Raw genomic sequence first — 21,246 nt, 5'->3', positions numbered from 1 at the left:
CCCCAGCTGGAGTCCATCTTCAGTCAATTCTTCCAATCCTTGGCTCTTCACCAGGTGCAGCCTATTAGGCTAATTATTCTACTTTATCAGTCCTGCCTTGTGAGGGGTAAACACCCCATTACAGGGTACCAGGTGGTGGTATTATTCAGTCTAGTAAAGGAAGCCACTGAAATCTGAGTGTGTTTCATTTCTTAGTATTTGCTATGAAAAACAACCAGTCTTCAGCACTACATACCTTTCAGCTTTTCAGCAACAATGCTGCACTCGTGGTCAGAGTAGTGGACAACAGGGGGTGGAGAAGGAGGACAGAATCTCTCCTCCTCCATTCTTCTGCGATGGCGCTCCTCTCGTGCCAGCATCCGCTGTTTACACTCCCACTCATACAGATCATCCCGAGCTTGAGCAAAGTCCACATGGAGGCGTCCGGTATCCTTTTTGTCAGTGCTGGAGCCTAGCCTGATGCGATAACCTAATCGTCACAACAAAAAATTCAAAGACAGCTTGTATAATAACTAACCCATATGGTGATTGTGCCTCTAGCTCATACAGATCTACAGAGACTGCCTGTTGGTTCCACAAAGCTACCCAATCAACCAGTAATAGTGATTATAGTGTAGGGTATAGTGCACATGGATCCTCTCCTGCCAGAGAGAAACAGAGACAGCAACTAGGGCAGAGGTGGGAAAACTATGGCCCGTGGGCCACATCCGGCCTGCAGGACCCTCCTGCCCAGCCTTTGAGCTCCTGGCCCGGGAGGCTACCCCCGGCCCCTCCTGTGCTGTTCCCCCGCAGCCTCAGCTCGCTCCACTGCCGGCACAATGTTCTGGGCAGCGGGGCTGCAAGCTTCTGGGGCAGCACAGCTGCAGAGCCTGGCCTGACCCAGTGCTCTGTGCTGCGTGGTGGTGTGGCTGGCTCCAGCCGGGCAGCGCGGCTGTAGCGCCGCCAGCCACCAGTGCTCCAGCCGAGCGGTAAGGGGGCAGGGAGCAGGGGTGTGGATAGGGGTTGGGATGGTCAGAGGACCGGAAACAGCGGGGTTGAATGGGGGCAGGGGTTCGGGAGGGGGGCAGACAGGAATGAGAGGAGGGGTTGGATGGGAAGGTGGGGGGCAGTCCCAATTACCTTTGACCTCAATGTCCTTGATTACTTTCTCCTTCAAAATTTTTTCCAAGACCTTGCATACTACAGATGTCAAACTAACAGACCTGTAGTTCCCAGATCAAATTTTTTCCCTTTCTTAAAAAATAGGAACTATGTTAGCGATTCTCCAGTCATATGGTACAACCTCTGAGTTTACAGATTCATTAAAAATTCTTGCTAATGGGCTTGCAATTTCATGTACCAGTTCCTTTAATATTCTTGGATGAAGATTATCTGGGCCCCCCAATTTAGTCCCACTAAACTGTTTGAGGTTGGCTTCCACCTCGGATGTGGTAATATCTACCTCCATATCCTCATTCCGATTTGTCATCCTACCATTATCCCTAAGCTCCTCATTAGCCTCATTAAAGACTGAGGCAAAGTATTTGTTTAGATATTGGGCCATGCCTAGATTATCCTTAACCTCCACTCCATCCTCAGTGTTTAGCAGTCCCACTTCTTCTTTCTTTGTTTCTTCTTATTTATATGGCTATAAAACCTTTTACTATTGGTTTTAATTCCCTTTGCAAGGGAAAACTCTACATGGTTTTTGGCCTTTCTCACTTTATCGCTACATGTTCTGACCTCAATAAGGTAGCTTTCCTTGCTGATCACTCCCATCTTCCATTTCTTGTAGGCTTTCTACTTTTTCTTAATCACCTCTCTGAGATGCTTGCTCATCCAGCTTGGTCTACAACTCCTGCCTATGAATTTTTTCCCCTTTCTTGGGATGCAGGCTTCTGATCGTTTCTGCAACTTTGACTTGAAGTAATTCCAGGCCTCCTCCACCTTTAGATCCACAAGTTCTTCAGTCCAATCCACTTCCCTAACTAATTTCCTTAATTCTTTAAAGTTAGCCCTTTTGAAATCAAAAACCCTAGTCACAGATCTATTTTTGTTTATCCTTCCATTTAGTTTGAACTGAATTAGCTCATGATCACTCGAACCAAGGTTGTCCCCTACAATCATTTCTTCTATGAGGTCCTCACTAGTCACCAAAATAAAATCTAAAATGGCAACGCCTCTTGTTGGTTCAGCAACTACTTGGTGAAGGAATCCATCAGCTATCGCATCCATGAAAAACTGAGCCCTATTATTATTACTAACACTTGTCCTCCAGTCTATATCTAGGAAGTTAAAGTCTCCCATGATCACGCAATTCCCATTAGTATTTACTTCATTTAAAACATTAAAGAGGTCTCTATCCATCTCCAAATCAGATCCCGGCGGTCTGTAGCACACCCCAAGCACTATCTCAGGGGAGGCTCTAGTAGCTTTCTTCCCCAATGTGATTTTTGCCCAGACAGACTCTGTCTTATCTATCCCATCACTTCTTATTTCTTTACAGTCTACCTCATCATTGATATACAATGCTACTCCACCACCTTTGCCTTTATGTATGTCTTAGGAAACACATACCCTTCAATACCTGTACTCCAGTCATGACTACTATTCCACCATGTTTCTGTTATCCCTATAATATCTGATTTCACTTCCTGCACCAGTAGCTCTAGTTCCTACATTTTATTACCTAGGCTCCTTGCATTAGCGTATGAGCATCTTAATTTTTGCTGTGTGGCTTTTTTCCCGATTAGGCATTGACATTCTACTGCCAGTATCTCCTATTAGACTGGTATCTACACTACCCTTCCTCCTTATGTCCATTCTCCTACTCATGACTGTATCCTTTCTTACTTTATTTTCTTCCCTCTCAATGTCAAAATCCAGCATGGAGATTACCTGTACATCTCCCAACCATCTCCCCCAAATTCCTAGTTTAAAGCCCTCTTAATCAGTTGTGCCAGCCTCCACCCTAGAAGTGTTTTTCCTGCCCTATTCAGATGAAGTCCATCCCAAGAGAACAGTCCTCTGTCCATGAACGCCTCAAAGGAAAATCCAAAACTATTTTAGGAAGGAATTTTGATTAGGGACAAGGAGCCACCTTATTTTTTTCTGGAATATGGCAAAATGAAGGTCAGGCAGGAGAGCTCACAAGTGTTTCATGTGCAGCTGTGCCTCACACAAGTAACGGACAGCAAAAAAAATGCCGAATAGGCATAGTTTGGGAGCGCTGTGTGACGCAGAGCTCTTGCTGGAGACACGCTCCAAGGCATTTCAAGCATCCTGCACAGCAGTCTGTGAGGGGAATTTTAAGCCTTGCAGAGCCAGCATTACTTGAAAAACAACAACTTGGTGTTAGTCTCAACTGAAAAGAGGCTGGTGCCCTAGAAGTGCTGAGGCCTTAGGGCCCTGCACAAAGCCCCCAGCACCACCACTTATCCTCAGAGGAAAGCTTTCTACACATCTACTCTACCTATAACTATGTGCACCCACTCTCATGCAGTGAGTTGAGAAACGACCAAGCACCTAGTGTTAAACATTACCCAATAAAACAAGGGAAAAGCAGAAAACAAATAACGGTCTGATGGAGGTCAGCTCCTGCAGCCTACAAGCACTGGAATGTAGCTGAGTTATTTTCTGTCTGGTTCCCCCTTTTATGCCCATGCACAATCAGTTCAGAGCACACACTCATCACTGCTAGGAGTCACTGCTTTGGAGATGGCTCTGAGTCTGGTGCATCAGACTGTGTGAATCCTAGTGATGCAGGTCTGCAGATGCAATACATTCAAAGGGCACTTGGTAATTCCTAATGATAAAGCCTGGGAATGGTAAGGAGAGAAACCTCTTCAGATGGAGTCCAGCAGGTAAAGGAGAACTCTTCAGTGACTCTTGACATCAGGAAAGCTACCTTCATGACTAAAAGAGATGTGTGGATCACAAAAAAAAAACAAAGGGGGCAGGGAAGATGTCTCCAGACCAGTGGTTCTCAACCTATTTACCTGTGGGCCACATATGCAGTTCTCTGTGTGTTACATGGGTCGCATCCACACAATATATATACTACCTGTATGGCCCTGAGGATGTCACAGGGCTGCAGTGTGTGCTGATTGGGGCACAGGTTGAGAAGAGAAAGTTACTCACCTTGCAGTAACTGAGGTTCTTTGAGATGTGTGTCCCTGTGGGTGCTCCACTCTAGGTGACGGTGCGTCCCAGCACTGTTGATCAGAGATTTTCGGTAGCAGTGCCTGGTTGGGGCGCACGCACTCAGATGGTATCTCCCGTCTAGTTGGAATCTTCCTGAGTGCGTGCGCCCCACACCATCCTCAGTTCCTTCTCTACCGTGGAGAATCATACCAGTACTCCAAAGTAGAGGGGAGGAGGGCAGGGAGTGGAGCACCCACAGGGACACACATCTCGAAGAACCTCAGTTACTGCAAGGTGAGTAACTTTCTCTTCTTCTTCGAGTGCTGTCCCTGTGGGTGCTCCACTCTAGGTGAATGTATAGCAGTACCCACTATGGTTGGTGGGACTTTGGAGATGTGGCAGTGAGTACTGTAGATAGTACTGTATGGCCTACTATTGTGTCTGCCGTGGTGTCTTGCGTGAGAGCATAGTGTTTTGCAAACGTGTGTTCAGATGACCATGTAGCCGCTTTGCAGATGTCAGGAATGGGAACGTTGTGTAGGAAGGCAATGGATGTCGACATGGCTCGAGTGGAATGAGTTCTAATGCCTTCGGGCGGTTGAAGATTTTTCGTACGGTAACAGGATCTGATGCAGTCAGAGATCCACTTGGATAGACGTTGTTTAGAGATAGCCGTACCTTTCGATCTTTCGGCAATGGAAACAAAGAGTCGTGGAGACTTGCGAAATGGTTTAGTCCTGTCTAAATAAAAGGCAATTGCTCGCCTGACGTCGAGAGTATGCAGGGTTGACTCTTGCGGAGTTTTCTGAGGTTTGGGATAGAAAGTAGGTAAATATATAGGTTGGTTGAGGTGGAAGGTCGATACCACCTTAGGAAGAAATTTAGGATGTGGTCTCAAAATGACTTTGTCTTTGGAGAAGATTGTGTAGGGAGGGTGGGCCATCAGGGCACTCATTTCACCAACTCTCCTTGCTGATGTTATGGCAACTAAGATAGCCACCTTCATGGACATATGGAGATGAGAGGAAGTAGCCAAGGGCTCAAATGGAGGTTTCATGAGAGCATGAAGAACGAGGTTAAGATTCCATGTAGCCACTGTTGGGTGAATTTCAGGGTAGAGATTTTGCAAGCCCGTGAGAAAGCGTTTAATGGTGGGGTGGGTAAAGAGTGAGTACCCATCTAATAGGTCATGGGAGGTGGTAAGCGCTGCCAGGTGCACTTTGATGGAGCTGAGCAAAAGTCCGTCCTGTTTTAGTTTCAGGAGGTAGTCTAGAATGTTAGGGAGGGTCACGTTATTGGGTGCTAAGTGATTATGTGAGCACCAGAGAGCGAAACGCTTCCACTTCTGCAGGTAGGTTTTACGAGTGGAGTCTTTCCTACTGTGCAGGAGGACATATTGGACTTGCTCGGAACAGGCTAGTTCATGGGTTTGGAACCATGAAGGAACCAGGCTGTGAGGTGGAGCTTTTGGAGCTGGGGGTGAAGAACTCGTCCGTTGCCCTGGTAAAGGAGGTCTGGCCTGTTGGGGAGAGCCCATGGGTGACAGGAGGACATGTGGAGAAGGTAGGGATACCACGTCTGTCTTGGCCAAGCCGGGGCAATAAGGATGACCTGGCCTTGTCGTCCGCGATCTTCCGAAGAACCCTGTGTAATAGAGGGATTGGTGGGAAGGCGTACAGGAGGTAGTTGTTCCATGGGATGAGGAATGCATCTCCTAGGGATGCAGTCCCGAGTACCGCCCTGGAGCATTTTCGGTTTTGGGTCATGGCAAAGAGATCTATTGACGGGGTGCCCCAGCGGGAGAAGAGCTGTTGGAGTATTGCGGGGTGCAGTTCCCATTCGTGTTCTGTCGAGAAGTGCCTGCTGAGTGCATCGGCACTAGTGTTGTGGCAGCCTGGTAGGTAGGAAGCGATGATTTGTATTCGATGTCGTATGCACGAATTCCATAGTCGAATGGCTTCCATGCAAAGGGAATGTGATCGGGCTCCCCCTTGTCTGTTTATGTAGTACATACATGCTATGTTGTCTGTTAAGACCCGCAGATATTTGTTCTTTATGAGGGGAAGAAAGTGAAGGCATGCGCTCCTCACTGCTCTGAGCTCTAAGAGATTTATGTGTAGCTGCATCTCTAATGCAGACCACCGGCCTTGTGCCCTGTGTCCCCCTAGATGCGCTCCCCAACCGATCAGGGAAGCGTCCGTGGTGAGCATGAGCATTGGGGACCGTTGCTGGAAGGAAACCCCTGTGCAGAGGTTTTCTGGACTTGTCCACCACTGTAGGGAAGCTATAACATTGGGAGGAGGAGTTAGCAGCATCCCTAAGGTGTGTCTGTTGGGTTTGAAACTGGAGTTAAGCCAGCCCTGGAGACATCTCATGTGTAGCCTGGCGTGTTGAACCACGAAGGTGGTGGCTGCCATGTGACCACGGAACTTTAGGCAGATTCTGGGACGAGTAGAGAGCATCCTGGGACGGGTAGAGAGCGTGATAGCGAGGAATCTGTTGTATGGGAGCGAGGCCCTGCTCTGGGTTGAGTCAAGATGAGCTCCGATGAACTCGATCTGTTGAGTAGGTGTCAAGGTGGATTTTTGGATGTTTATTTGGAGGCCTAGGCTGTGAAAGAGGGAGATGGCGAAACGCGTAGCTTGAAGTGTCTCGCCATAGGAGTCGCCCTTGATGAGGCAATCGTCCAGGTAGGGGAACAGTGTGACCCTGTGTTTGCGGAGGTGAGCCACAACCACGGCTAGAGTCTTGGAAAAGACTCTTGGAGCTGTGGAGAGTCCAAAAGGAAGAACTCTGTATTGAAAATGGTCGTGACTGATTGTGAATCGTAGGAAGCGTCTGTGAGCTGGATGAATTGATATATAAAAGTAAGCATCCTGTAGGTCGAGGGCTGTGAACCAGTCCCCTTGATCCAATGCAGGTATTATTGTGCCCAGTGTGACCATCTTGAATCTTTGTATCCTCACAAATTTTTTCAGTCGGCGTAGGTCTAGTTTAGGCCTCCATCCTCCAGTCTTTTTCTGCGTTAGAAAGTAATGGGAGTAGAAACCTGTCCCTTGGTGTTGCGTCAGCACAGGTTCCACTGCGCCTAGTTGCAGAAGATGTGCCACTTCTGTGCAAAGTAATTGCTCGTGAGAAGGGTCCCTGAAGAGGGACAGGGAAGGGGGAAGCTTAGGAGGGTAGGATATAAAAGGGATGGAGTAACCGGCCTGAACTATTTCTAGGACCCAGCGGTCCTGTGTAATCCGCTGCCAGGCATGTTGGAAATTCTGGAGGCGGTGGCCAAATGGGCAATTAAGCGGTGGAATCAAGGGGTGGTCGTGCAGGCCCCCGACCAACGTTTCAAAACTGTTGTTTATTGCCCGATGGACGGAAGGTGGTGGCTTGGTTTTGATTTTGTCTGCGCTTGGGGGGGTCTAGTATGATTCCTAGTTGTGTCATATGGTCTGGGTTGAGGACAATAGTACTGATGTGTGCGTGGTCTTTGGTGAGGTTGGTATCGTTGTCTCCTGGGAAGAGATGGGTGAATGCCCAGGGTGCGCAGTGTCGCTCTAGAATCTTTCATGGTGTGGAGGAGTTCATCAGTTTTTTTGGAGAAGAGTTTGTCCTTATCCAGGGGGAGATCCTCCACTTTGGTCTGGAGTTCTTTAGGAATGCCGGACGCGGAGAGCCATGAGGATCTCATGGTTATGCTGTGCACATAACCACAGCAGTTGCAGTGGTACGGGCTGCTGTGTCCACTGTGTCTAAAGATGCCTGTAGGGCCATTCTGGAAATCAGTTGTCGCTCAGTCAGGATTGATTTGAAGTCTGCTCTTCTATCCTCTGGAATGTAGGAGACAAATTCGAAAAGTTTATTGTAATTATCAAAATCATAACTGGCGAGGAGAGCAGAATAGTTTGCAATTCTGAATTGTAGTGTAGAGGATGTATAAACCTTGCGGCCCAGGACATCAAGGTCCTTGTCTTGCGGGGTGGGTCGATATTGTGACTGTTTCATCCTCTGTGCAACTGCATCCATGACAAGAGAGTTCAGTGGTGGATGAGAAAATAGGAAGTCTGCGTCCTTTGCAGGAACATAGTATTTACGTACAGCCTTCTTGCAAGTTGGTACTAAAGAAGCTGGGGTTTGCCAGAGAGTGTCAGCTGGCTCCATGAGTGCTTCGTTTATAGGGAGCGCGATTTTTGAGGGCGCAGACGGTTGAAGGATTCTGAGAAGTTTGTGTTGCGTCTCCTGAACCTCTTCTAAGGGGATATCTTGACTGAGTGCCACTCTCCTAAAAAGTTCTTGAAATTGTTTGCAGTCGTCCATGGCCTGTGGAGGTGAAGGGAGGAGGGCTTCATCCGAGGCTAGTGGAGAGTTAGGGGTCGGTGAGTCAGGATATGGTGCGCAGCTCCCAGTCTCAGGAGGGGGCTCAGGCACCCTAGAAGTGGATGGAGCAAGAGACTGAGGCACAGGAGGAGGATGACTGGTAGGAGGATGTTGCCACGGGTACCACTGAGGCCAAGACATAGGGTAGGAGAACCCAGGTGCCGCCCACGGGGGAGCAAAGTAGGGAAACTGAGGTTGTTGACCTTCAGCCATGACCTGAGGTGGTAGAGGCACCTGTGGAGGAGAAGCAGGAGGGGAGAACTCTGCTTGCTGCTGTAAATCAAGTTTACCGTCAGTGAAAGCCAGTTCAGGTGGAGAGAGCGGCGGTTCAAGAAATGAGTCCTGTGTATCTAGGAGCGGAGAGTGAGGCTTGGGTGGCACTGAAAGGTCACTTTGAGTGAGAAACTGTTGCTCCTGCTCCCTGGGCTGGGCTGAACCTTCTCTCTGCTCTAGCTCATTAGTAGGAGAAAGTGAGAATGAGAGTATTGCTGCATTCTGCTTAAAGGTGCCCTGCAGGGGGTCTGCTGCTGGTGCACGGGTAGAAGACTGGCTCGGTGCCGACATTCTCGGTGCCGAGGCTGAGTGCGCTGTCGGCACCGCAGCTGTTTTCGCTGATAAGGCAGAGAGCGCTGTCGGGACCGTGGCCGTTTTCAGCGCCAAGACTGAGCACGCTGTCGGCACCACGGCCGTTTTCGCTGTTGCGGCTGAGCGCGCTGTTGGCACCACGGCTGTTGTCGGTGCCAAGGAGGAGCACGGTGCCGGTGCTGTGGCCGTTTGCGGTGCCGAGAAAGAGCGAGGTGTCCGCGCCGCGGCTGTTTGCGGTGCTGAGGGGACCGGATCCACAAGGACCTTCCCGGCGCGGGAGGTCGGGTCCCTGCCTCTGTGCTCTGTCAGAGCCGTGGTTGAGGCAGCTGCCTTTGGTGCTGTCAGCACAGAGGGTAGGGATCTCGCGGGAGACCCCCTACCCTTGTTAGAGTCTCTTCTGTGAGACTGTTGTGCTTCTTGCCTCCGCTCCAGGGAGGGTGAAGCAACGCACCAGCACAAGCAACGCTCCCCACCGGTTCCGATCTGGCTGGGGAGTGTGTGGGAGCGGGTTTAACCTTTCCCGTCTCCGACAGCGGCTGCAGGGATTTTTCCATCATGATGATTTTGAGCCGCAGATCCCTGTCACGAAGAGCTCTTGACTTGAGACTTGCGCAATGGAGACATTTCGCGGGGATGTGGGTGTCCCCAAGGCACTTCACACAGTGTGAGTGCCCATCTGACCGTGGCATGGAGTCCTGACAGGAGATGCATCTTTTGAATCCTGAAGCTCCTGGCATTATGAATTAGAGATGGCCGAGGAGAGTGTCTCAACAGGAGACAAGCTTGAGGGTTTTTGTTTTGTTTTGTTTTGTTTTTTAAACTAAGTAACTAACTATACTAAAGGAAGGGAAACAACTGGGAAGTAATTAATAATTATTTCTATGTTCTTTGTTACTGTTTCCTATAGAGACCAGGGAAGAAAAGGCAGCACTGCCCCGAGTCCCATCTTCAGCCGAGGACGGTTGAGAAGGAACTGAGGAGGATGTGGGGTGCACGCACTCAGGAAGATTCCAACTAGACGGGAGATACCATCTGAGTGCATGCGCCCCAACCAGGCACTGCTACCAAAAATCTCCGATCAACAGCGCCGGGACGCACAGTCACCTAGAGTGGACAACCCACAGGGACAGCACTCGAAGAAGAACCACTGCTCCAGAGGATCAGTGTGTCAGAGGAGGAATGCTCTGTGCTGCTGGAGCTCTGTGTATTATTGGAAAGATGATGAAACCTAAGGGCCCCGTCTAAAGGCTCCAATACCTGAAATGTTGAAGTGTTACTGTTTAAATGTTCAAATTTAGTTGGTGTTGGTCCTGCTTTGAGCAGCGGATTGGACTAGCTGACCTCCTGAGGTCTCTTCCAACCCTAATATTCTATGATTCTAAATGGCCCTTATTTATCTTTTGGGGAGTCTGCTGGAACAGACCCAGTGGGACATTAATGCACAGGACCGCAGGAGGAATTTTCTGCCTATACCTCACTTCATCCTGATACTTTGCAGAGTTTTGTGGGGAACAAGACACCAGCAGGCACTTTCAGATATTTAAACCAGCATGAGGATGCTAAACCCCACAGCAGTGAAAGAAGTAACCACAGGGAACAAGAGGAAACGCCTCTTCAGATAGCAATAACAAACAGAGCATGTCACATATAACTACACAGAAACAGCTATTTCTCTGTCCCAGTTTCCAAAACCATCATTCGAAGCAAAGGCATGCCTACCAGAGAGATAGAGCGCCTTGTCCACCATGAATTCCTCAGCAAAGCGGATGTGGCAGAAGTTCTTTTTACTCTTCCGAATAGCTATGATCTCTCCACACTGCTCAAAAACCTCCACAATGATCTGCTCAGTCCCGTTTTCTGGTAGTCCGCCTACAAACACCGTCTTGCACCCTGGGGGCCTCTCTCTTGTTGCAGGAGGAGGAAGATCTGCACATAGCAAGGGGTAAAATACTGTAGGTTAGACGGTTGCTCTCCAAGTGCTCCACATATCCACCTATCAGTCCTCAGAGCCAACCATCACTTTCTTTGAACATGTGAAAGCAGCAAAGAATCCTGTGGCACCTTATAGACTAACAGACGTTTTGCAGCATGAGCTTTCGTGGGTGAATACCCACTTCATAGAATCATAGAATCATAGAATTCAAGATCAGAAGGGACCATTATGATCATCTAGTCTGACCTCCTGCAAGATGCAGGCCACATAAGCCGATCCACCCACTCCTTAAGCAAGCGACCCCTGCCCCATGCTTCGGAGGAAGGCGAAAAACCTCCAGGGCCACTGCCAATCTACCCTGGAGGAAAATTCCTTCCCGACCCCAAATATGGCGGTCAGCTGAACCCCGAGCATGCGGGCAAGACTCTCCAGCCAGACCCTCTGGAAAAAGGCTAACAATATCCTATCATTGACCCATTGTACTAATTACCAGTGTGGCACTTTATTGACCTATTGACTAAGCCAGTTATCCTATCATACCATCCCCTCCATAAACTTATCTAGCTTAATCTTAAAGTCATGGAGGTCCTTCGCCCCCACTGTTTCCTTTGGTAGGCTGTTCCAGAATTGCACTCCTCTGATGGTTAGAAACCTTCGTCTAATTTCAAGCCTAAATTTCCTGACTGACAATTTATATCCGTTTGTCCTCGTGTCCACATTAGCACTGAGCTGAAATAATTCTTCTCCTTCCCTGGTATTTATCCCTCTGATATATTTAAAGAGTGCAATCATATCTCCTCTTATCCTTCTTTTGGTTAAAGAAAACAAACCGAGCTCCTCAAGTCTCCTTTCATACGACAGGCTTTCCATTCCTCGGATCATTCTAGTGGCCCTTCTTTTTACCCGTTCCAGTTTGAATTCATCCTTCTTAAACATGGGAGACCAAAACTGCACACAATACTCCAAATGAGGTCTCACCAACGCCTTATATAACGGGACTAGCACCTCCTTATCCCTACTAGAAATACCTCGCCTAATGCATCCCAAGACCGCATTAGCTTTTTTAACGGCCACATCACATTGCCTACTCATAGTCATCCTACGATCAACCAGGACTCCTAGGTCCTTCTCCTCCTCTGTTACTTCCAACTGGTGCGTCCCCAGCTTATAACTAAAGTTCTTGTTAGTCATCCCTAAATGCATAACCTTACACTTCTCACTATTGAATTTCATCCTGTTACTAATACTCCAGTTTACAAGGTCATCCAAATCTCCCTGGAGGATATCCCGATCCTTTTCCGAATTTGCAATACCTCCCAACTTGGTGTCATCCGCAAACTTTATCAGCCCACTCCTACTCTTGGTTCCCAGGTCAGCGATAAATAGATTGAATAAAATCGGACCCAAAACCGAACCTTGAGGAACTCCACTGGTAACCCCCCTCCAACCCGACAGTTCCCCCTTCAATATGACCCTCTGCAGTCTCCCCTTTAACCAGCTCCTTATCCACCTCTGGATTTTCATTTCGATCCCCATCTTTTCCAATTTAACCAGTAATTCCTCATGCGGTACCGTATCAAACGCCTTACTGAAATCAAGATATATTAGATCCACCGCATTTCCCTTGTCTAAAATCTGTTACTTTCTCAAAGAAGGAGATCAGGTTGGTTTGGCACGATCTACCTTTCGTAAATCCATGCTGTAATTTGTCCCAGTTGCCATCGGCCTCAAGGTCCGTAACCACTCTCTCCTTTAAAATTTTTTCCATGACTTTGCATACTACAGATGTTAAACTAACAGGCCTATAGTTACCCGGGTCACTTTTTTTCCCCTTCTTGAATATAGGAACTATATTAGCTAATCTCCAGTCAAACGGTACAACCCCCGAGTTTAGAGATTTATTAAAAATCATCGCTAACGGGCCTGCAATTTCACTCGCCAATTCCCTTAATATTCTAGGATGAAGATTGTCCGGGCCCCCCGATTTACTTCCGTTTAGCTGTTCAAGTTTGGCTTCTACCTCAGATACCGTAATGTCTACCCCCATATCTTCTTCGGATGCAAGTGGTGGAAATTTCCTGGGGCAGGTATATATAAGCAAGCAAGAAGCAAGCTAGAGATAACGAGGTCAGATCAATCAGGGAGGATGAGGCCCTGTTCTAGCAGTTGAAGTGTGAAAACCAAGGGAGGAGAAACTGGTTCTGTAATTGGCAAGCCATTCACAGTCTTTGTTTAGTCCTGAGCTGATGGTGTCAAATTTGCAGATGAACTGGAGCTCAGCAGTTTCTCTTTGAAGTCTGGTCCTAAAGTTTTTTTGCTGTAGGATGGCCACCTTAAGATCTGCTATAGTGTGGCCAGGGAGGTTGAAGTGTTCTCCTACAGGTTTTTGTATATTGCCATTCCTAATGTCTGATTTGTGTCCATTTATCCTTTTCCTTAGAGACTGTCCAGTTTGGCCAATGTACATAGCAGAGGGGCATTGCTGGCATATGATGGCAAATATTACATTGGTGGAAGTGCAGGTGAATGAACCGGTGATGTTGTGGCTGATCTGGTTAGGTCCTGTGATGGTGTTGCTGGTGTAGATATGTGGGCAGAGTTGGCATCGAGGTTTGTTGCATGGATTGGTTCCTGAGCTAGAGTTACTATGGTGCGGTGTGCAGTTGCTGGTGAGAATATGTTTCAGGTTGGCAGGTTGTCTGTGGGCGAGGACTGGTCTGCCACCCAAGGCCTGTGAAAGTGTGGGATCATTGTCCAGGATGGGTTGTAGATCCCTGATGATGCGTTGTAGGGGTTTTAGCTGGGGACTGTATGTGATGGCCAGTGGAGTCCTGTTGGTTTCTTTCTTGGGTTTGTCTTCCAGTAGGAGGCTTCTGGGTACACGTCTGGCTCTGTTGATCTGTTTCCTTATTTCCTCGTGTGGGTACTGTAGTCTTGAGAATGCTTGGTGGAGATTTACAACCGTATCTGCTCTAACCCCGCAGACAGAGACCAACACCTAGAAAATCTCCACCAAGCATTCTCAAGACTACAGTACCCACACGAGGAAATAAGGAAACAGATCAACAGAGCCAGACGTGTACCCAGAAGCCTCCTACTGGAAGACAAACCCAAGACAGAAACCAACAGGACTCCACAGGCCATCACATACAGTCCCCAGCTAAAACCCCTACAACGCATCATCAGGGATCTACAACCCATCCTGGACAATGATCCCACACTTTCACAGGCCTTGGGTGGCAGACCAGTCCTCGCCCACAGACAACCTGCCAACCTGAAACATATTCTCACCAGCAACTGCACACCGCACCATAGTAACTCTAGCTCAGGAACCAATCCATGCAACAAACCTCAATGCCAACTCTGCCCACATATCTACACCAGCAACACCATCACAGGACCTAACCAGATCAGCCACAACATCACCGGTTCATTCACCTGCACGTCCACCATGTAATATATGCCATCATATGCCAGCAATGCCCCTCTGCTATGTACATTGGCCAAACTGGACAGTCTCTAAGGAAAAGGATAAATGGACACAAATCAGACATTAGGAATGGCAATATATAAAAACCTGTAGGAGAACACTTCAACCTCCCTGGCCACACTATAGCAGATCTTAAGGTGGCCATCCTACAGCAAAAAAAACTTTAGGACCAGACTTCAAAGAGACACTGCTGAGCTCCAGTTCATCTGCAAATTTGACACCATCAGCTCAGGACTAAACAAAGACTGTGAATGGCTTGCCAATTACAGAACCAGTTTCTCCTCCCTTGGTTTTCACACTTCAACTGCTAGAACAGGGCCTCATCCTCCTTGATTGATCTGACCTCGTTATCTCTAGCTTGCTTCTTGCTTGCATATATATACCTGCCCCAGGAAATTTCCACCACTTGCATCCGAAGAAGTGGGTATTCACCCACGAAAGCTCATGCTGCAAAACGTCTGTTAGTCTATAAGGTGCCACAGGATTCTTTGCTGCTTTTACAGAACCAGACTAACACGGCTACCCCTCTGATATTTGAAGATGTGCTTAATACCACTTTGCCGAGTACTGGCATCTATGGTATTCACCAGGGCCTATCAAGCAAAACTTGTTCACTTGCTTATATATCCTGGACTTTTAGAGCCATGAATGGATTCCCCAGTGTTAATAAGCATTTCCCTAGTCAATGTGAGGCACGTCACTCTGGAGAGCGCTGGACTTCAGGGGTACTGATAACACAAAACCAACTGCAATGAACACCGCCAAAGGCTGCGCCTCAGCCCTGGACAGTAGGGCAGATGCACAGTAGTCCCTACAGCAGTGTTAGTAAAGAAAGAAGATACTCATTACATGCTTTTTACTTTGCTTTTCTTTAATTTATTATTTCAAAATCTTGACACTAGAACAACAAAGCAGAAAAGATGACATATCCCTTACATGTGAATACAAAGAATCCCGCTGAAGCGAGAAGACTAAAAGAACATCTTGAAATAGGTACAAAACCTGAAATCACTGAGACATCAAATCCATTTTCCACAACAGAATCAATATCCATTGCACTCTCTGGTCACAGGAGAAATCCAGCCAAACTACAAAAACCAGACTGACAGGCAACGGAAGGCATCAGCGTCTGTCCCTGTTCCTTCTGACCTGGGCAGCTGGGGAGTCCCCGGTCTGGGAGGTCTAGGAGGCTGTGCTGGCTCAGTATCTCACATACACAGTAGAGGAACACCCACAGGAACGAGCACATCAGAAGCACAGTCATGCTCCAGAGATCCCCAGCCATGCTGGCTTCATCTCCACACCAACATCTCAGCGCCTTCTTCCATGCAGCACATTATGTGGGGAACATCCTGCTCCAGTCAATTCATACAGCCACTATGCCAGTGTTTCTCAAACTGGGGTCACCGCTTGTATAGGGAAAGCTCCTGTTGGGCCAGGCCAGTTTGTTTACCTGCCTCATCCGCAGGTCCGGCCCATCGCGGCTTCCACTGGCCACGGTTTCTCGCTGCAGGCCAATTGGGGCTGCTGGAAGCGGCAGCCAGTAAGTCCCTTGGCCCGCGGTGCTTCCAGCAGCCCCCATTAGCCTGGAGCAGCGAACCGCGGCCAGTGGGAGCCGCAATCGGCCGGACCTGCGGACAAGGCAGGTAAACAAACCGGCCCGGTCCGCCAGGGGCTTTCCCTGCACAAGCGGCGACCCCAGTTTGAGAAACACTGCACTACCCTGTCCTTAATACCTGAGAGTGCCATGACATCCTTAGTAAACTGCCCAATGGAGCATACACAGGACTTTATAGCTTGCTATGGTCTTATGAAATGTGCATGCCTTTCTGACCCTTCTCTTCTGTAAGCATCACTTCTGCAGCCAATGTTTTTTTCAGTGCTGCACTTTTATTTCATAGGAACTGCCGGATAGGGTCAGTCCTGAGGTCCATCTAGTCTAGTATCCTGTCTCTGACAGTGGCAGCACCAGCTACTTCAGAGGAAGGTGCAAGAACCTCACAGTAGGCAGATGTGGGATAATCTCCCCGTGGATTGTTTTAAACATGAGATTTTATCTCCCTTCCAATTCTCTTTTTAACATTAACTATGATAGCTCTGGCTAGTTGTGTTATCCATATAAATGTCCAATTTCTCTTTGAAGCTTGCTAAATTTTTGGCCTGACCAACAACCTGCGGCAATGAGTTCCACAGTCTAATTTTGTATTATGTAGAAAAAATATTTCTTTATATTTGATTTCCATGCCTAACCCAGGATTATGAAAAGCTGCTAGCTGACACTCAGAAGCTGAGAGTGACAGCTGCTCTCAGCATGTAAGCTTCTGCTTCTGGTGGTGTTTTTAGGCCAGGTGAGTCTAGAATAAGAAGGCAAATGTTCCTCAGCAAAAGGTAACGATACTAACCCAGGTGACTGAGGAGTGATGCCTCCTGCTCTGGGGCACATGTAGGCCACTTACTGGACTGTGGACAGAGATGCCTGATAGGGTGGGTTCTGAAGGAGGCTTGGAAGAGGTCCCCTGAGTAGTGAAGAAGACAGTTGACCTTGCAGTCATTGTAAAAGGGTGCTCAAGGGCAGAAGTGGGGAAAAGTTCCTTCCCATGAGAGAGCAGAACTGCAGGCTGGGTGCGGACACCTCACTCATGAGCCCACTCTCTAGCCGGGAGGAGGCCTGGCTGTTTCTGTGGCTGTAAACGTGTAATTGCTTCTCCTGATGCTGCCCTGGTGCCTAGCAGCTCCCCATATGTCCAGATCTTCAGCTCCACAGCAGAAAGGCAGACCACTGCTAGCTGTAAATCCTCTTCCCCATCCTGATTATGATTCAGATGCCAAATGCCTTGCACTGGGAACAGGGTGATGCAGATATTCAGCCCTGTGACTAATATCCATGAAACTGAACGCCTGTGTCTGTGAGGGCTGAATGTGTGACAAGCTGTATTGTCTATTTTGCTCACACATGGTACGTCTACACTACGGGACTATTCCGAATTTGCATAAACCGGTTTTGTAAAACAGATTGTATAAAATCGAGTGCGCGCGGCCACACTAAACACATTAAATCGGTGGTGTGCGTCCACGGTCCGAGGCTAGCATCGACTTCTGGAGCGTTGCACTGTGGGTAGCTATCCCGTAGCTATCCCATAGTTCCCGCAGCCTCCCCCGCCCGTTGGAATTTCCGGGTTGAGATCCCAGTGCCTGATGGGGCAAAAATCATTGTCGTGGGTGGTTCTGGGTACAGCCTCACCCCTCCCTCCCTGAAAGCAGCAGACAACCGTTTCGCGCCTTTTTTGCTTGGTGAACTGTGCAGACGCCATAGCACAGCAAGCATGGACCCTGCTCAGCTCAATACCGCAATCGTGGATGTTTTAAACACCTCGCGCACTCTCGTGCAGTATATGGTGAACCAGGACCTTCAAACCGAGGCGAGGAGGAGACGGATACGGCAGCGCAGCGATGACAGTGATGAGGACGTAGACACAGAATTATCTCAAACCACGGGCCCCTGCGCTTTGGAGATCCTGATGGTAATGGGGCAGATTCTATCCATTGAACGCCAATTTTGGACCCGGGAAACAAGCACTGACTGGTGGGACCGCATTGTGTTGCAGGTGTGGGACGATTCCCAGTGGCTGCGAAACTTTCGCATGCGTAAGGGCACTTTCATGGAACTTTGTGACTTGCTTGCCCCTGCCCTGAAACGCCATAATACCAAGATGAGAGCAGCCCTCACAGTAGAGAAGCGAGTGGCGATAGCCCTGTGGAAGCTTGCAACGCCAGACAGCTACCGGTCAGTCGGGAATCAATTTGGAGTTGGAAAATCTACTGTGGGGGCTGCTGTGATGCAAGTAGCCAAAGCAATCACTAAGCTGCTGCTACGAAAGGTTGTGACTCTGGGAAACGTGCAGGCCATAGTGGATGGCTTTGCTGCACTGGGATTCCCTAACTGTGGGGCGATAGATGGAACCCATATCCCTATCTTGGCACCGGAGCACCAGGGCACCCAGCACGTAAACCGCAAGGGGTACTTTTCAATGGTGCTGCAAGCACTGGTGGATCACAAGGACGTTTCACAAACATCCACGTGGGATGGCCAGGAGGGTTCATGACGCTCACGTATTCAGAAGCACTACTCTGTTTAAACGGCTGCAGCAAGGGAATTACTTCCCAGACCAAAAATAACAGTTGGGGATGTTGAAATGCCTGTCGTTATCCTGGGGACCCAGCCTACCCTTGATGCCATGGCTCATGAAGCCATACACAGGCAGCCTGGACAGTGGTCAGGATCTGTTCAATTACAGGCTGAGCAAGTGCAGAATGGTGGTGGAATGTGCATTTGGCCGTTTAAAGGCGCTGGCGCACATTACTGATTCGCTCAGACCTCAGCCAAACCAATGTCCCCTATGTTATTGCTGCTTGCTGTATTCTCCACAATCTCTGTGAGAGTAAGGGGGAGACCTTTATGGCGGGGTGGGAGGCTGAGGCAAATCACCTGGCCGCTGATTACGCGCAGCCAGACACCAGGGAGATTAGAAGAGCACACCAGGAAGCGGTGCGCATCAGAGAAGCTTTGAAAACGAGCTTCATCAATGGCCAGGGTACAGTGTGACTGCTGTGTTTGTTGATGAACACCCAACCCCCTTGATTGACTCATTCCCTGTAAGCAACTCACCCTCCCCCTTCGAGTACAGCTTACTTATGCAAATAAAGTCACTCTCATTTAAAAATCCTGAATTCTTTATTAATTCATTATAAAAAGAGGGAGAGAAGTAAGGGTGTGGTTTGGGAGGAGGATAGGAGGGATGGAGAAGGCCATTAAAAAAATTTCACAGTAACGACAGCCTTCTGGTTGGGCTGTCCACGGGGGTGGAGTGGGCGGGTGCACGGAGCCTCCCCCCACGCGTTCTTACATGTCTGGGTGAGGAGGATGTGGAACATGGTGAGGGTTGAGGGTGGTTATACAGGGGCTGCAGCGGCACTCTGTGATCCTGCTGCCGTTCCTGAAGCTCCACCAGACACCGGAGCATGTCAGTTTGATCACGCAGCAGCCCCAGAGTTGCATCCCGCCACCGCTGATCTTCCTGCCGCCACCGCTGATTTTCCTGCCGGTCTTCCTGCCGCCACCTCTCATCTCAGGTGTCCCTCCTGTCCTCATGTTCACTGGCATCTTTCCTGTAATTTGATACCACGTTCTTCCACTCATTCAGATTAGCTCTTTCATTGCGTGTAACTTCCATAATATCCGAGAACATTTCATCTCGCATCTTCTTTTTCCTCCGCCTTATCTGTGCTAGCCTTTGGGATGGAGGAGGGACGCTTGAAAAATTTGCAGCTGCATGAGGGAGAGAAATATTTTAAAAGATACATTTTACAGAACAATGGTTATACTCTTTCACAGTGAAAAGCACTATTCACTTTACATAGCACATGTGATTTCCCTACAAGGTCGCATTTTTCATCTTAATACTGAGTGCCTGCAGCTCTGGAGTTACAGATCTCACAGACACAGGTCCAGGCATCAAAATTCAGCTTGCATGCGGCCATGGTAAGCCACTGTCTTTCGGCTTCTGTAGTGATTTACCCCTCCCCCCAACGCATGGCTAATACCACGCTAGCTCCCTGCTAATCAACACCCTTCCCACCCCCCCACCCACTGCGTGGCTGGTAGCTTGGGGAAGCTTGGGGTAGCTTGGGGAAGATCCCCGCTGGCCAAACACAAAAAAGATCATCGGCATTTCACTCCTCCCCTCCCCCCGCTTGGCTACGTGCAGGAAAGGATTTTTTTTAAGCTGCTGCAGTCCACGAACCCAGTAGGAAAATGGCCATCCCCCTTACTTAAATTCCTGATTTTTAACCAGGTTATCCTGAACGATATCACTTTGCTGAGGATAACACAGCGAGATAAAGAACAGATGCTTCTTGAATGCCAGCAATCACCGGGACCATACGCTGCTATGCTTTGCCATGCAATGATACCTGATTACTTGCTACTTGCTACATGCATGGCGTGGTAAAGTGTCCTACCATGGTGGGCGGAACAAGGCTGCCTTGCCCAGAAACCTTCTGCAAAGGCTTCTGGAGTACCTACAGGAGTGCTTCATCGAGATGTCCCTGGAGGATTTCCTCTCAATCCCCGGACATGTTAACAAACTTTTCTAAGTAACTATACTGTCTGCGAATGCATCCCAAGTCCTCAGGGCAAATCAATCATTAAAAAACACTTGCTTAAAAAAAATGTTTGCTATTTGCAAAGGTACACTCACCAGAGGTCCCTTCCATGGCGTCACTGTCTGGGATAGTTGCTTGGGAGGGCTGGGAGGAGGGTAATTCCGTCAGGGTGAGAAAAAGCTCCTGGCTGCTGGGGCTCACGGAGTGCTGTGTGCTCTCTGCTAGGTCGTCCTCCTCTTCTTCATCTTCATCTTCCCCGTCTGCATAATCCTCAGACATGGCAGAGATTACAACCCCCACCTCGGAATCCACGGTCAGGGGTGGGGTACTTGTGGCGCAGCCCCCTAAAATTGCATGCAGCTCAGCATAGAAGCGGCATGTTTTTCGACCTGCCCCGGACCTTCCGTTTGCTTCTTTGGTTTTCTGGTAGGCTTGTCTGAGCTCCTTAACTTTCACTCTGCACTGCACTGAGTTCCTGCTGTGGCCTTTATCCGTCATAGCCTTAGAAATTCTTTCAAATACTTTTTCATTTCGTCTTTTGGAACGCAGTTCTGTTAGCACTGAATCCTCTCCCCATATAGCG

General features: G+C 48.7%; 1 protein-coding gene across 8 annotated transcripts in view; it reads right to left on the bottom strand.

Moving 5' to 3' along the window:
- ENOX2 (ecto-NOX disulfide-thiol exchanger 2) overlaps positions 1-21,246 on the bottom strand; it is a 168,081-nt gene that overhangs the window by 74,104 nt on the left and 72,731 nt on the right. For 7 of the 8 annotated variants that reach the window (XR_005584688.1, XR_005584689.1, XM_039488634.1 and 4 more), the window contains 2 exons: positions 10,798-11,004; positions 236-469 (listed from right to left, as the gene is read on the bottom strand). The exons of the other annotated variant lie outside the window; for it this stretch is intronic. Coding sequence is in view for 5 of the 7 variants with exons in the window: in XM_039488634.1 (XP_039344568.1) it covers positions 236-469; positions 10,798-11,004 (441 nt within the window). In the remaining 2 variants the exon portion in view is untranslated. The remainder of the gene's footprint in view (positions 1-235; positions 470-10,797; positions 11,005-21,246) is intronic. 8 annotated transcript variants of the gene reach the window in all.

This window comes from Mauremys reevesii, linkage group 9 (assembly GCF_016161935.1).
Source record: "Mauremys reevesii isolate NIE-2019 linkage group 9, ASM1616193v1, whole genome shotgun sequence".
NCBI lineage: Eukaryota > Metazoa > Chordata > Testudines > Geoemydidae > Mauremys > Mauremys reevesii.
This window is presented reverse-complemented; position numbering and strand designations above follow the sequence as displayed.